The following is a 16,261-nucleotide window of genomic DNA, read 5'->3' as shown; positions in this document are numbered from 1 at the left end:
TTTGTTTTTTTTTGTTCATTTTTTGTTTACACTTTTGGTAAGAAATAGAAGTCAGTTTACAGAATTTGATTTCTGAAGCTGTAAATATTGTTTATCGCAACAGATTCCCTATTACAAGACGAGTGACGACTTCCAGACAATTTTGAAAATTGATAATAAAATTAACTGATGAAAAAAATACTATTAGCCTATAATTTAATAACAATAAGGTTGAAAATAGAATGCCAATGGTCACGCCGGCTGACAAGAAAACTCTTGATTGAGAGGTGGAAATTAATGTTTCATTTCACGATACTAAACAAGCGATAAGGCTTTTCAGGAAAGCTCCGACAGATTTCAAGTAGCTAGTACAATATTTTGTTCGAGATTCTAAATATACTTTGAAAACATTTTACTCTTACAGATAAAGACAATGTTTAGGGTAACAAACAAAAGTCTAAATTAGTGTCAATATGAATCACAGTTTCAAAAAATCCGTTCTTGCTTATAAAGCGTAACCCCCTTTCAGCTCCAGCATCAGACCAGTTCCAAGTCACCATAAAACTGCATTATCACACACTATTCAGATTCAGTGCTGATTTTTATTGTCTAACTTTACGATCGGTCTCCTCGTAATATGTATATCGTTAGTCTATTCACATTTAGTACTCGATTCATAACTGAACTCCATCCAACCCACTGTATTATTAAAAAGCTACAGTTTATTAGTCTTATTCTTCTACTAGAGAATTTTATCCTTGTGCTGCTAAGTTCTACAAACATTTCAGTCACACAAACGCCTAGACTTGAACCAAGCGGTCGTGGATCACACAATGTTTGTAGGACAAGCGTGGGATACCGGGGAGTGAGTGGAATTTAACTTGCAAGATTTGGTTACAGACAAGGTTGGACTAATAAAAATACGATTGGAATAAAAATAAATTATTTATTTAAAAAATACAGTCAAATAAGAATGAAACACGATTAACAATGTCATTAAGTGACGTTTTAAGGAAAAAGGGTGCTTTTGAAATATCCCGACCGAATTGAATACCTCCTCTTCTTTGAAGTTGTTCAAAAGCATTTTTAGAAAAAGTAGGTAAGGCCGTAGAAAGTTGATGGTTTTGATGATAGCTACCCATATATAACAAATAGGACATTAGTAGATCTGAAGCACATTTTCGAATTCCTTACTCCTCTAATATTAACTTTTCAAGTAACTAAGGAATTGAATTATTGTTTCGTAGGGGGTTTCAAAACAGAGATTTCCCAAGAACAACAAAAATCCAGCGTTCAACCACGCGTGGATTGTCTAAAGCAGGACTCGAACCCGCTGCTAGTCGTGTACAGTAAAAATTGCGTTTTGACTCGGCTATCTGTGCAGGCTATTCTATTTAGTGTGCTTTCTGATCTCAGAGTTTAAGCCATTTTTAGCTATAGACCTTTGAATATAAGTTACTAGAAGCAAGTACAAAACTGAACAAATCGATATTGGTAAAGCCCATAAAGCAGGAGAAATCAAGCCTCAATCGCTGGACGAAAAATAAAAATCTCATTTACTAGTCGAAGGCATCTGATTGAGCTTTTGAACAGACTCAGATTTTGTGGAGTCCTTTTGCGCATTGGGGTGGGTATGGACTTGGAAGCTCTTGCGAGCTTCTCGAATATTTCTTGCAGTTTTGCCGACTTGCGATTCGAGAAATTTCTTCTTCTTTTCCAATTTAAGTACCTAGAAAAAGACAATTTTTCTGCAATCAATTTGTTTTTTAGGTTATAAAATAGTACATTCAATTAATGAAGCCCTAGGTAAGTAATTATAAAATATTATAATTATTTTAGGTTTTAATTACGCACAATGAAAGCGTTAAAAATATCTTAAAGTCTAGGACCTTAAAAGCATGTAACCTACTTGTTAAAGCTACTTGTGTAAAGTTTACCTCATCCACTGAAGCTTGGAAGTCTCGCAGTAAATCTTTTCTTGTTAAAAGTCCTGCTTTTAATCTTTCATCTTCAAGCGACCAACGCAGTCTGTTGCGCCGACTCTACAATGTCATAATACCAATTTTGAGTTAGTTGTTCACACTAGCTTTATATTTTCCGGATAGAAATAAAAAAATATTTCTCCCAATTTTGGGTGAGCAATTGAGAGTGCCAGACTTTTACTGACTAAATTCGGCCAAGTCTCTTCCTTTGCCTTTAGTTCATCGAGGCCACAGTTATCCTATCGGACAATCTCAGTGTTCCAGCAGGCATTGGCCCCAATGAACCCTCCCCCCTAAATACATGCCTATGCTTACAAAAAGAGTATTATATTCGTAAAGTACCTTTACGCTGCTCAGTTCTTCTCTCGCTGCAAAGAAATCCATTTCGGCATCTCCGAGATCGCACTCAGCAAAGTCAATCACTTCATCAGTGTGATGCATCTTCTCTCGAATGTGAGCTAAGATCTGGTTATGTTCTGTGCATTTTGCACGATGTTTTATAAGCTCATCTTCACGTTCTATAAAAAAAATAAGTGTTTAGAATTAAAACAAAACATAACGGATGTATTTTATATCTTCACTGATAAAGAAAAATCCACGGCACGACATTGGATGCCTCATTTCCTATTTGGAAGCGTTTGAATGCTCATTGGTAATAAAAAAAACCCTTGTCTTGTCTGAGTAGGTCCGTAAGGACTTCGAAAGGGCTTTTAAAGCAAAGAGAAGTCCCTGTTGCTCTCAAACCCCTGACGGTTCTAATTATATTGTAAGATTAATTTAAAAAACAAGTCATTGTTTACTCAAGATTAATCTTATCGACTAAGATTAGTCTTACCTTCGATTTTAGTATTGTAATTCTGGTTATCAATATTAAGTTGTTCATATTGGTACACATAGAGGCCTGGTCCTAAGGTCTCCAGGTTTTTTACGATTGCTTCGAGTTCGGACACAGCATTCCTTGCCCTAATGTGTCGCAGGCAGAGTGCGTTTGCTTGCTCAGCTTTACGTCTTTGTAATGTGAGAAAGCGTTCTACAGTCTGTTAAAAATAATAAACAATAAATTTCAAATATAACCATATATAAATTAGATAAGTTTGATATTGATAGCTGAATAAGATAATATATATGATCTCGTGATACAGGAACAAAATTATAAAGACTACTTTTTATGGTCGCTCCCCTTATGTTGGAAGTCTCAAAATTACCAATTTCCCATAAAAGAAGGTTTTTTTGGCTTGAAAGTGATAAAAATGAGATGCCATGACATGCAACGTAGTGCACAACCCCCGTTTCACAACAGCTATTGATCTATGTAGTAAAGTAAATGACTTTTATGCTTTACCTAGGTAAGTTATGTATACTTTACCTACCTTTATTCGACATCAAATAAAACATTGGTAGTTAAGTCTTAAATTTGTTGTTGCTTTACGAAAGTGCAGAAGAACATCTATCGACTCAATTTTTCCAACAAATTTTATTATATGTTGGAGTAATATAAGGGTAAGTATAATACTCGCCTTATCAGTCATCGGTTTTCCTTTCCTAGAATAAATAAGTCCAGATCCGGTCTGCCTCTCCAGTTGTTGCAGTTCATCAAATTTTGAATTAGCATTGTCTAGTCTTGCGACATACTTTTCTTCGACTTCTGAGACTCTTGATTTGATCTGTTAAATTGTAATTGGTTTTCATCTGAGTACGTTCGTAAGTATTGGTAATCCTAGGTTTCTTCTTATTTTAATAGCTTAGGATTATATTGGTCACCCACGGGACATCAGATGGTTATTGTAGCACAAGTTCTCCGCGGTGAAGATGGTGTGATGATCTAGTTAAATCAAATCGAAGTCGCAAAATAGGAGGAGGCATTTGCTCGGCACTGAGATCCCACGGGAATGAAAAAGTCTGTTAACGAGCAAGTCATACTTGCGACACTACGGTTTCCGAACAAATACATAAAGCAATAAATATATAAATAAATGCGGACAACATCACATACATACCTTTAAAACAGTCTCTTAACCTCGATCTTCATTTTAGTATCTGTTTTGAGAGCAGCAACAGGAATACAAAATCTGTGACAATTTTAACGGACTTGCCATCGGGTAATGATGTGAATATACAGCCTGATGACAAGCGGGCAGACAGCGGTACCGCAGTCGTGTTCGTTTTAGATTTTTCCTTTTCACGACCAGTCAGAATCGACGTAACAATAAGGGACTAAGTACTTACTTCTGCTAACTCCCTTTCTGCTTTCATCTTCATATCATTGTAAACCAGTAGCTTCTGTCTATATTTCTCTTCCAAGTCCACAGCTCCCTCGTAAGGCTTAAGAACATGCTCGCACTTACGTTTCCTAAAAATAAAAGTTTAAATTGTAAAAGCAACCTCAGCAATCTGTATCTCAAATGCGTTATTGCTAATTGAAAACTTGAAGGCGTTAGAATGGTTGGTAACACAAAAATGTTTTGAGAGGGATTTGTTTCTTTTCTCTTTTCAAAATGTATTTAAATACTAGGAACTCCTCAAAGACTTGGCCGGAAATACGGAGATTCATTACATAATATATTAGTAAAAACAATGGTTTATTGTAAAAACTGAGGGTTCCATAAAAAAAAGGCTGAAGAAAAACAAATTGATTGGTTGAGAAATAAATTCGACGATGCGTGACCAACAAATTTTATGATAGTGATGACAACCGCTGGTCAACCTCGATCCCTATTTTTGGTAGGTATTTGTTGTTAGTAGCAACAGAAGTAAATAAAATTATCTGTAAAAATTTAAACTGTCTAGCTATCACTGCTCATGCAGCAGCCGACGGATGGACCAACGGACTGATAGCGGTCTTAGTAAAAAGGTCCCATTTTTACCTATTTTGGTATGGCACGCTAAAAAATAACATGATTTCTTATTTCCCAATAATTTCACTAAAAATCTTTGACTACTAAAAGTAGTCAAAACTTAAATAGATTCAAATTTATTATAGAATTATTTTTTTCAACAAAATATTTCTTGTTTTCAAACTCATTGATACAATGTGTACGTCGTAAAATAAACTTTATGACAGTATACAACCACCAGCCAAAGTTCTAAAGCTTCTCGTTATTATTTATTATTTCAACGAGTTTATTTTCTTTCAATACAAATGAGCAATTCTGATGTTTGCGCCAACTCGCGACGATGAATAGAAAAATAAATAAAGTGTCAGTCAGTTGTTTAACGGTCGAGTAGTTTTAGTTTAACGTGTCGCCATTTTGTTGGTGTTTTTGCAATGTTTTAGGGTTCTGTACTAAAATGTTAAAAGCGAAATAATATTGCTGATCCATCTGTCTGTCGCTAGGTTGTATCTCAGAAAATGTGATATCTAGACAGTTAAATGTCAAAGATGATGAAATATTATATTTTTATGCACACAGAAATAAAAACACTCGTATGTACTTATTCCATATTCTTAAATAGAATCGAGGTTAAATAGAGATTGTACGAACTTTAATCTGGGTATGACATTTTTTTCAACATCTTTCATATAACATTTCTATAGAAACTTCAGTCCGTCTCGCACCTGACAATTTTTTTTAAATATTTGATCTAAATTGACCTGTATTTATACGTAACACGAACTATTAATAAAATTGCGGAAATCATGAGGTAGAAATTTGATATTGTTTTACGCATTTTTCACGTCTACAGTTCATTGCTCGTCTTGTCACACGTCTAGTGATTGAAAATTGCAATTATAACTATGACCCAACAGCTATATTTTTTTAGAGATTATAAGATGAAGTTATTTTGACAACTTACTCTTTTCATCGATTTCCTTTTTTTATGTTAAATTATGGAAGCAAAAAATACAATGAAACTCAATCATAAACCTCACAGACTATAGCTACGAAACCATGGTCAAGTATAATAATAATAAAATCGTTTATTGGTCCTAAAAACATATAACAAAATTGTATCTAATAATCACTTCAAGTTGTAAAAAGACATCTCTTTTCCATATCACCAATAATATTAATTTTTATTAAGCGAAGAAGATAGGTACACTTGAACTTCCAATCTTCTTGGTTTCCAATAATACCGAACCGAATCTAATTTCAAATGTTTTACAAAACTAGTTTAATTATAATTTATACTTATAAAAAATCATCTCCATTACTACCGGTTGGGAGTGTGGCCAAGCAACGACAAGCAAAGCCGGAGACATAATATTCTTGATAAACTTACTTGTAATATTCACCCAGCCTTCGATGTAGTAGATTATTTAGGATTTGTGCGTGATGCCTCTCGGTGGTTAAGTCTCTATGTGCCTGTAAGAACTCATCTCGGTCTATATGCAGTACTGTCGCCGCCACCTCTCCTCCAAGTCCTTCAGATTCATTGTCTTCATCGCCGTGGACACTTTCTATACAAAATGATTTTAAGTATATTATTTTTGTAAAGTAACGTGTTTTTTATGATATTTTTCAGGATTACGCATAAAGATGCATGTTGGAATGTAAAAAAACTGCGCCACTATCCAAGTGATTTCTACAATCGTTAACGTCCATAAATAAAGCTCAAAATGTATGGGTCACCACGCTAAACCCACAAATCTCTACGTGTCGCGGATTCGATGCCAGCGTAGGACAAGTATTTGTGAGATCTGAGAGTCTGGGTGTCATTATGCATGTTAATTATTTTGTGTGCAACCTCCCGCAACAAAGGTTTAAATTCCTTAATCCGATATCAGTTTCCTTTATTTACAGCATGGAAATGATATTTCTTTTCGATAAGACATCTGACGTAGACCAGTCATTTACTTTTTCTTATCAAAAGTGATGTACATACACTGAATTAGTTTTAAATTTAATATGTCTGCTTACCACTTCTTGAGGTGACACTTGAAGTGCCTGAACCCGACTTGTCATCAGACGACTTCCGTTTGCTTTTAAGCTTTTTCTTCAGTACCCTCTTTATTATTTTAGTAGTTTTGATAATCTTGGGTTTTGGTGCATCAGGTTTTGCATCTGCTGCTGTTGCAGTACTGTCTTTTTTCTCCGAATCCGGCTTCGAAGCTGTGCTATCATGCTTTGCCGTATCCCCTTGGGATTGCTCCTGTATAAATATTTCCATTAAAAATATTTTTTGTAAAAACTAGTTTGTTTATGCAGGGTTAACATTGAAAATCGTTTCGGTACTAAGTGTAAGTCCGCAACAAAGTAAAGTTACAAAACAGGTTTACTATACATCAAGACGATATATCTATAATATTCTAAAAGTTGATTTTCACTGAGAGTGTTAGCTCTAATGCAGCGTCAACTTATGGAGTTTTATTAAATCCTGGTTGCCTAGAGATGTTAAGAACTCGAGTCTTTCGAATGCTTAATTTTAGGCTCAGCTGAAAAATTTCACAGCAGGACTCTAGCCCTGACTGACTCTAAAAAATCAACTTATTTCGTGTGTTCCCTATATTTCGTGTGTATGTTCGTCAAAGTTTGTTGCTCGATGTATCTATAATGGATACATCTACATTTACCTATATATAATAATATATGATCGCTATTAAGACAGTACCTATAGAAATCAATACACATAAAAAGACAATAGTGTTTGAACTGTTTCATATCTTAATACAAAAGCTCAGTGATTGCATTTGGTTCATGGCATAAGCTTTCCTGTGAGACGCATAGCACCTGAGCAATTAGCCCAGTTACGAACTTAAGGACGGTAATGTTTTCACAGGGTTAAAAGCAAATAGTTCACATTCATGTTGTGCGAATATAAGGGTGGCATGATATTTGTCTAGTGATGGGCTAATGTGTGGGGTTTTATGAACAGATTTTCATATGGTTGAAGTTTTGTTCAAAGTAATCCAGTAGCAAAGAGTTTTTTTTTAAATATTATCTATCTTTATCTTTCCTATTACTTTAAAATCATGACCAAAGTCACTGACAACCAAAGTGCAAAATAACATATATTGGTGATACCGAAATTCAAAATAATAACTGGTAAGCAACCCACAAGACAACAAAAGCCAAAAAAATAAACAAAAGTATAAGATATACATAATGTAATGGATAAAAGCAATTACAGAAATGAAGAATATAAAATTGTCTAGTTTTGATTCATTATTAAACACTTAAATACAATTACAAAAGTGATATAGGATTATCATGTTTATAAAACGTTAATTAACAATAAAATAAATCAAGGCGTGACTCTAAAATACCGTTCCACAAACCAAACATTACAAGGCGATGAAAACATAAAATGAGATCACTCACGGGTTATATACTTTCGTAATGAAAGTCATTTTTGAGCGAAGTCGTAAAATGAAATATGCAAAGAACGTCACAGGAAAAGTAGTTCGGGCTAAGCCAAAGAACATTATAAATGCTAATAATGAAGACTTCGGGAGCTGCCTTCGTGCAAACTTCTCCAAAGGCAGACGTTGACGTAACCACTCGATTGCATGCCACGCAAACGAATTTAATTAAATGGAAAAGGGACAAAAGCATAGCAGCATTACCTGAGTATGAGGCATCGCGTGATCCGTTTGAATTACCCGACTTATTGATCTGTTTAAGGTTACAACCCGAAATTATTTTACTTCATTCTCTTCTCAGCACAACATGCAAAGACTGTTGATTGGTTGCCATGGTTACGCGGACACGAGTATCGAACGGTTTTCGGTTCTTCAATGCCAGTTGCAGTTGTTAACGTTGATGGAAAACGAGGTTTTATTTTTCACAACATTTTTGAGTAAAAACTCTTTCGTTAGATTTTGTTGGCCATTTAGTAGATTTTAATACTCTAATAAATAGTTTTTATACTCTCTCAAAATGAATTTGATATTAATAATATGTATGTCTGTCGGTATTAATTTAGTCTTTTTTACAAATTTGTAAAGCATGAAATAGAACGAAATTTAAATTAATTATGGAAGCATCGTTAATTGTTGCAAGGCTATATTGCCATGAACCCTTACATTTTAGTATCTGTTTTTTTTTATTATTTCAATTAAATAGCTGGATGATGGTCTAATTGTTCATGTTTTGTTTTTTTGCCTTCACGCTATGCGCGCTAGACAACAGGCAAAGAAAATGAGGCGCCAAATACACAAGTTGTGTGCTTATGTGGGAACCACATACAATTTTTCTTTCCTCCTCTGTTTTTCTTACCTTATCATTAATTTACCTCCATATTCAATATATATTTATTTGGATCTTCCCTTGCTCATAGTTTTACATTATATTGAATAATGTAAACAAACCAACCTTTTAAGTAACAGATGTTCCCTAATACGTTTTGAAGTATGAAAATCAGAATTTCTCTCGCTACTTAGTTGTTCCTTAAAAACTCAGAAAAGCACATTACTGAAAATTCCTATTATTACAATTCAAAACTCCGAAAAAAAAAAAGAAATTCTTCACCTAGCTACAAAATTAAACCAAAACCTTCAAGGCCAAAACAGCGATCTAATTTGAAACGGTATAAACAAGTGATGTTTTCTCGCAACTTTTGTGATGAAGTCGGGCCTTGTCATCGACAAATGTTGTACGATCATGCGGCACTACCGTGTTATTCATCATTGTGACACGAACAAGGAAAACAAAAGACGGCAGACGGCCCTTCTGTGCCCAGCAGAACAACTGGTCTTTTGCTTCGCGCCTTTTTTTTAGGACACTGACCTCTGTTGACGTTGGCAGTGTCACCGCTCAACCCTGGGCCGCTGCCAGACATTCGACAATGCTCATCCCAAAATAACCGCCGTCGAAAAGTATAAACGACATTTTTTCTGTTGTAAAATGTTAAAGACTGAGACTGCATTACATCAGCCCGGGATGTCGCTAAAACATCCACAAAAACGTATGAAAATCATTTCAGCTTCATCCATTACACTTTGTCAAATTATCGTAAACACATTTAATTAAGTCTGAAAGCAGCGTGTCATGCGTTAAATCTCTTCAGGCAAATTGCTTTTGGGTTGTAGCAAATAATTCTGACACGTTTAGTTTAAAGATTTTATTCAATAAAAAAGAATTATACAAGAAGAACGTACATAACATACATAACACACGATAATGCAAGTACAATGGAATAAACAATACCACTCTTCAGAATGCATTCCGTAACTGTTTTAACTCACACTCTTCGTTCCTGAGATACCGTTTCCTGCGTTCCTCGCCCCACAACTTCTAAAAATAAGTCCCCGATGTTTAGACTATAATACATTTTATGTCTCGTTGGTCCCGACTTGATCTGATCTTATATGGACAACGAATTCCTCTAAAACAAACTATTTTTAATGTTATTTTTTTGATTTTGTGTAATCAATATCAAACTCTACTCAGAAAACAATTTACGGAAGTCTTCTTACAAATAATATGCATTATAAATATAAGTATGACTAGAATCAAGTTACACGTAGTCTCATGGCAGCATAGTAACAGTACAAAATATTTACACAATAACACAAAAGATTACGCAGATTTTTATAATAAAAAAACCGCTATTTAAAACACTGATGCACGTAAACTTCGTTAATCCTATAAGTCTGAGGCGTATACATACAGTTTAAATACATGTTTCACATAAAAATATTGCAAGCCGGTAATAAAAAATGTCGCAATAAAGATTATTTTTTCCGTCGCTTATAAGATTAACAAGGCGTTATGATATAAACGTCACGATTTACATTCAGGGAGTAATTACATTCAAGGTAACAGAATCAGTCAAGAATTGTCTAAAAGCTGAAACTGACGATGCGTAATTATGTTAGTGATGCGACTCTAGCGAAGTTTCCGCTTGAGTTATTTGGATAAGTTCGTTGCAGCGTTTGATCGAATGCGATTTCTTTGGCTACGAATGCGATCGTGCTCGAAACCAATCGAGTGAAAGAGCTGACTCCGTCCAATATCAATGACATTTCAAACCCAACTCGATCACGTTGACGATTTATCTCACTTTGTATTGAAACTGAAGATGGTTTTAAAGTTTTCAAATTGGGAGCTTAACATTTGCTCAACAGTTTCTTCTACCGAAATAAAATTTTAACTGAACCCGACACGATAGATCGCAACTACGCAAACAATATCGAATGACAAAACGTCATTTGGGCCGCATCACTAAGTCTTATTTTCGTAGAATACATTACATGGAAGACTTGAACATAGTTACAGCTATTGGTCATTTGAGCACTGTTCAGTATAGATTTGAGGAAGCTTTCCCACGACTGGAGATGCCGTGTGACAGTGTGGAGGTGGAAGCGTCATCGGCCGATGATTGTGGGTTCGTCGGCCATCGCCAGCTCGTCCGTCGCCGCTTTGTCACCTTTCCTCTTACGTGAGTACCAGAGGAAGGAGGCTGCGGCAAAGAGGTTGACAAGTACTACGAACCAGGCTAGGAAGAAACTGATGTTATAACTGTAACAAAAGAGAAATATTAAATTGCTTAAATGAAAGACAAATTAACTCGAACCTTTCTCTCTCTCATTTCAGATATTTTGAAGTGAACAAAATTAAATTATAATTGAAATAAATCGTTATCCGTAAATATGTGGTTCGCCAAAAAGTGTGCGAAACACAGATGCGAGGTACAGAAAAGATTTATTTATTTTTTAATTGTGGCAACTATCGTGGAGTTTTATGTGTCAATAAATTGCATTTAGTATTTACGAATTGATTGTAAAAAATATAATATCATCACAAAATTTTAATGAAGCTTAAAACGCACGTGTGATTGGCAACGATCGTAAAGAGAGGTGTGAAATAAAAGTGACTTTTATATCGCAGTTCTATTGCCCACAAAACTAATAGTTTATTTAGAAAATTTTCATTGTTAAGAAAGTATATTTTAAAGAGTTTAAAGTAAACAGGGTTTATTCAATTTCGATCAGTGTTGAGAATTCCAGGGTTTCTTAAAAACATGTCATTTGCAAATTACGTACATTGGTGGGGTGCTCCTCTCATAGACAAACGATAACATTGTGTCTTTATGACATTCAGTCCTATACCCTTTTGACCACTTTTAGAAAACTTCATAGAAGGGGTCAGAAGAGAGAACTGGAAACAATTTTGTTTTTAGTTTTATAAAGTGAATACTTACTAATGATAGGCACGTTCAGGATAGATGAATCGTACATTTTTTTTCATATGATCCACCGAAGACATCATTACTTGCACCACTACAAATGTGCACGAAGCTGTAAAAAAATAAATAATTTAATTATGTTTATACCTTTTGTTGATTTAATTATATTCATAACTATTGAAGTAATCTATACTAATATATAAAGCTGAAGAGTTTGTTTGAACGCGCTAATCTCAGGAACTACTGGTTCAAATTGAAATTCTTTTTGTATTAAATAGACCATTCATCGAGGAAGGTTTTAGGCTATATACCATTACGCTGCGACTAATAGGAGCGAAGATACAATGGAAAATGTGGAAAAAACAGGGCAGATATAAATCATAACTTATATCTTCTAACCACGCGGACGAAGTCGCGGGCAACAGCTAGCGATAAATATCAAATGAGTTCATCCCATAACGTGAAGCTTCAGAATAGCTTACAATTTGCGTTCGAATCGAATCGTTATAATTATTAATTTAATGTTATTTTGTGATCCAATGTAAACTAAAATAAATCAATTATAATTTTACCCCAATTACACTGTATTATGAAAATACTCACTGCTAATAAAGTGTATGCCTGCGGCGAGACGCTTGAACATGTACCGAGGGTTGTGGAAGGTGTACGCCGAGAACCCACACCCCATCGCCATCACAAACAGGCTGATGATACCGAATGATATCATGGTTCGCACGTAGTCTGTGCAAAGAAAACATATATTTCACACACTTGTAGTTGTAAAAAGCAATCATTGCTTTTTTGGTTGTAGGTTCAGTTGAGTCAGGTTTTGATTGACTGTAATTCTGGATATTGGCTCAAACCGTGTCTTGGATAAAGACTTTTGGACGTTTAGCTAACGGCATAAGCGAGCTAAATTTTTAAGCAATCATACATTGGTAACATTAGTAACTAACATTTCTGGGCATCCGTAATTTTAGAGAAAGAAATACCCTTTATGCATATTATTTAATATTCATAATTATATGAAAAATCTCCCCTGCAAAACTCAGAGCTGATTATTAGTTAAAAAAAGTTCAATAACTTACAAAAATAGGAAACAGTTAAAGTAAATACGCCGTACCTAATTGCGGCAGTAGACTTTAATTCATTGCACATAATACCTACAATATAAAGCCACTATTACATGAGCTATTGATCGTTTCATGAGCCTGTAGTCGGCTCAGAAAAGAACTATGCTTTGTACGGTGCTCGGTAAGAAAAGCGGAACATGTACGTATAATCTCCAGTTACAAAGCCTTTTCTTAGTGCCTCGCATTGCCTTTGTTAGGTGATATCGGATTCGAAGCACAGCCTCCAACTACGTATTAAAGTAACGCTGTTGCAGTTGGGGAAGCGAGACGGAAATAAACAATGTAGAGCGGCATCTCCCTTCCACACTTGCAATAAACCTATTTTAAGAAGTTATGGTAGACAAGGGTTGTTTTACACAAATAACAAAAGAGATTCTTACATTTGTTTTACTCTTCATGCAATGGTGTTTACTTTTTAACAAAAGCAATTAGGCCGTTGTTTGTGCGGAACTCAACAGGTATTTATTTGCTCATTCACTTAATTAACCATTTCCCCGTACGTCGGGTTATACAAATATTTTCATTGTTTACTAGTTTGTTACTTTGCGAAGCGAATTGAAACTATGTATATGAACATATTCATAAACTTTGTGAATATCCGATCCGATTTGATTTTATTTTATTAAGGCTTGTAAATTTCAAACATACTTTGATACGGTCTCGTGTTGATGTTATTTGCTTTACAAAAAAGAAACCCGCATCCTAATCGATTCACCGTTTAGAAGTTACGCTGCCACAGACACGGTCATACATAGCGGTAAAACTTATCACATCCTTCTTGTTGTGTAGGAGGTTAAAAGATTTATTATTGGAAATGTGCTCATTTCCAATCAGATGTTCCAAAAGAGGCATTTGACGGATTTTTTTTTGGACAATATGGACAACATTTTTCTCTCAAAGTAGTGACCATCAGATGGCGTTTACAAAGTCTGGCCTTTAAATCTCATTGATAGTCGAATGTGTTTATTGGGAGTTTTGGCTTTTGGAAGATGGGACTTAATGGCTATTTTAAATTAAATGATGTTTAATCGGCCCATTGACTACGTCAAACTGTAATACTTGAATCGACTTACTCGCTATATTTACATCGTAAGCTGGGTCTATTGGGCGCCCGTTGTCCATAGGCGGCTGGGCTAAGTAATTTGTACATCCTGAAACAAAAGAGAGACAAAATTATTTAGAATGTAAAAATCAGTCAAAGATAAAAATCTTCTAAATTGGAGACTGTGATGAATAAAAACAGTCGAGAAATCGAAGGTAAGAGAGTGAAATATTAATATAGGTATTTATGTAGAACATGAGGAATCATATTGAATAGTTTAAATGTGAAATCAACCGTAAACCTGATTTTTTCTATAATACTCTTCGAGTAACTGAAATAACCATGGCATCAAAAACCGTCTAGCTTCTTTTTGGCTTCCGCGTCAGAAATTATTTCGGAATAATAACATTAAGAGAATGTACAGGGCTCTGATTGTAGATATATAAAACAAAAACGTAACATCCTAAAAGCCCATTATACGACTCAAGATTTAGTAGTTGACATTATGCGCCCTTAAGTACGTTTCTTTGTAAGACGGAGAGCAATTCAGACCATTATTAAATAATTTCAAGATTCGTAAAAAGGGCTATGAAGACTCTTAATGGTATATCAAGAGTTTTCCTTAAGACTTGGCAAGCATTGTTATTTTTTTAATGTTGCAGTTAAAATTAAACTATAAGAACAACTGGACTCTTAAAATGGAAATTTTAATATGGCTGAAAGTTGTTAAAGATTTTATGATTAAACTCAATGGTGAAACAGCGCTTAATATGAGAGGGTTCCATGAAATGAATTAATGTTTACGCATAATTTTGAATCGTACAAGCGCACATTTTTCACGTAGCAACTTTATTTTTATAAAAATAAGGTTGGTTTTCGTTATTCCCATTTTTAATTCGACTGCGGTCGATCGTACACAAAACAAAAACAAAAATATATCAAGCCAGACGTTCCTGAAGATTTATGAAATTCTTCATTTGTAAAAGAACTTGGGAATCTGTTACGCCATTTGGACAATTTTCGGTTCTTTTTCATTACTTTTAAAATTCGTTTGTTTATAAAATATTACGAGAGTCGTTGCCGTTTTTGTGTACAATTTAATTTCGTGCCAGCATCCACTTTTGTAATGACAACAACAGGAGATCTTTTGTTTTAAGAGGTTAAAAGCTTGCCTTATTTATTGTTAAAGAGTCAAGAACACTCGACGTTGTTACATGATATTTTTGGATTTTTTGTTGGACTTATAAAAAAAAGGATCAAGTGCTAAGCTACAAATTAGAAAAAGGCTATATCCGCTATATCCAAATGGTTAAGCTAAACGATAAATCGGTGAAAACAAAGGGTAAATTCGCCTCTAATTATGTGTTCTCTTGCGAATCCAAAAATAACATCGCGATCTATTTGAACATTAAAGTTTCTCTTGAGGAAAATGACCAGAAAAAAAATACGAGTTCAATGTATTTAATGGGAAAATACTCTTTTTAGAAGCTAAGGCAATGTTCTTAGAGTCAATAACAATTACTGGTAGAACTTTTACGATGTCGTCGGTGATCAATGTCCAGTAAAATGCGTGCACCTGAAATATGAATAGAGGAAACTCTTGCTAAAAGAAAATTGTCTGTATCGCACAAAATTTGTACAGACGGTAGGTCATTTTATTTCGGGATTTCCATAACATTGTTCCAGAGATAGTTACCCATTTTTTTGGCGGAACTATTATTCGAAATACGACCAATCGTCCGTGCATTTTCATTACACCCTGTATAGTTCATAAACACCGCCGTAGCGCTATTTAATATCCAAGGTCGTTAACCTTTAGTGCGGAACTCGGTGTTTTACGTCGGCCACCGGACGTTCGTCGCTTATCGCCACCGGGTTATGCTGCGTTACCGGATAAGCTAGTATCTACGGTAAAGTTGTGTCTTATAGCAGAAATAGGTATGTTTCTGCGAAAATAAAGAGAGAAAATGTATTTTTCATTTTTGCGCTTTTAGTAAAATCTCTTTCTTTTTTGTGCGGGTTTTAGTGCTCCAGTTGTTTAGGAAATAGTATAAACT

The 16,261-nt window shown here is 34.8% G+C and overlaps 2 protein-coding genes across 3 annotated transcripts in view; both read right to left on the bottom strand.

The window, feature by feature from the left end:
* Positions 1-905: 905 nt before the first annotated feature.
* On the bottom strand, positions 906-8,701 carry LOC113492004 (coiled-coil domain-containing protein 96). Its single transcript, XM_026869263.1, has 9 exons — positions 8,467-8,701; positions 6,821-7,052; positions 6,183-6,360; positions 4,188-4,311; positions 3,479-3,625; positions 2,797-2,998; positions 2,304-2,479; positions 1,917-2,021; positions 906-1,708 (listed from the first exon to the last, which is right to left on the bottom strand). The coding sequence occupies exons 1-9, from the start codon at positions 8,479-8,481 to the stop codon at positions 1,532-1,534; spliced, it is 1,356 nt and encodes a 451-aa protein (XP_026725064.1). The 5' UTR covers positions 8,482-8,701; the 3' UTR covers positions 906-1,531.
* A 1,246-nt stretch (positions 8,702-9,947) lies between these two features.
* LOC113492005 overlaps positions 9,948-16,261 on the bottom strand; it is a 46,161-nt gene continuing 39,847 nt past the window's right edge. For both annotated transcript variants that reach the window (XM_026869264.1, XM_026869265.1), the window contains exons 4-7: positions 14,236-14,313; positions 12,633-12,770; positions 12,045-12,141; positions 9,948-11,362 (exon numbers count right to left, since the gene is read on the bottom strand). In XM_026869264.1, coding sequence (XP_026725065.1) covers positions 11,209-11,362; positions 12,045-12,141; positions 12,633-12,770; positions 14,236-14,313 — 467 coding nt within the window. In that variant the 3' untranslated portion in view covers positions 9,948-11,208. The remainder of the gene's footprint in view (positions 11,363-12,044; positions 12,142-12,632; positions 12,771-14,235; positions 14,314-16,261) is intronic.

Source organism: Trichoplusia ni, chromosome 3, assembly GCF_003590095.1.
Source record: "Trichoplusia ni isolate ovarian cell line Hi5 chromosome 3, tn1, whole genome shotgun sequence".
Lineage (NCBI taxonomy): Eukaryota > Metazoa > Arthropoda > Insecta > Lepidoptera > Noctuidae > Trichoplusia > Trichoplusia ni.
The sequence above is the reverse complement of the archived record's forward strand: the minus strand, read 5'-3'. Positions and strand labels throughout refer to the sequence as shown.

Bases quoted from the DNA above. Each gene is read 5' to 3' on its own strand.
- LOC113492004 (XM_026869263.1), bottom strand. The intron at 3,626-4,187 runs GTAAGTACTTAG...ACAATTTAACAG, and splicing joins CAGAAAGGGAGTTAGCAGAA to ATCAAATCAAGAGTCTCAGA. The intron at 2,022-2,303 runs GTACTTTACGAA...ATGACATTGTAG, and splicing joins AAGAACTGAGCAGCGTAAAG to AGTCGGCGCAACAGACTGCG.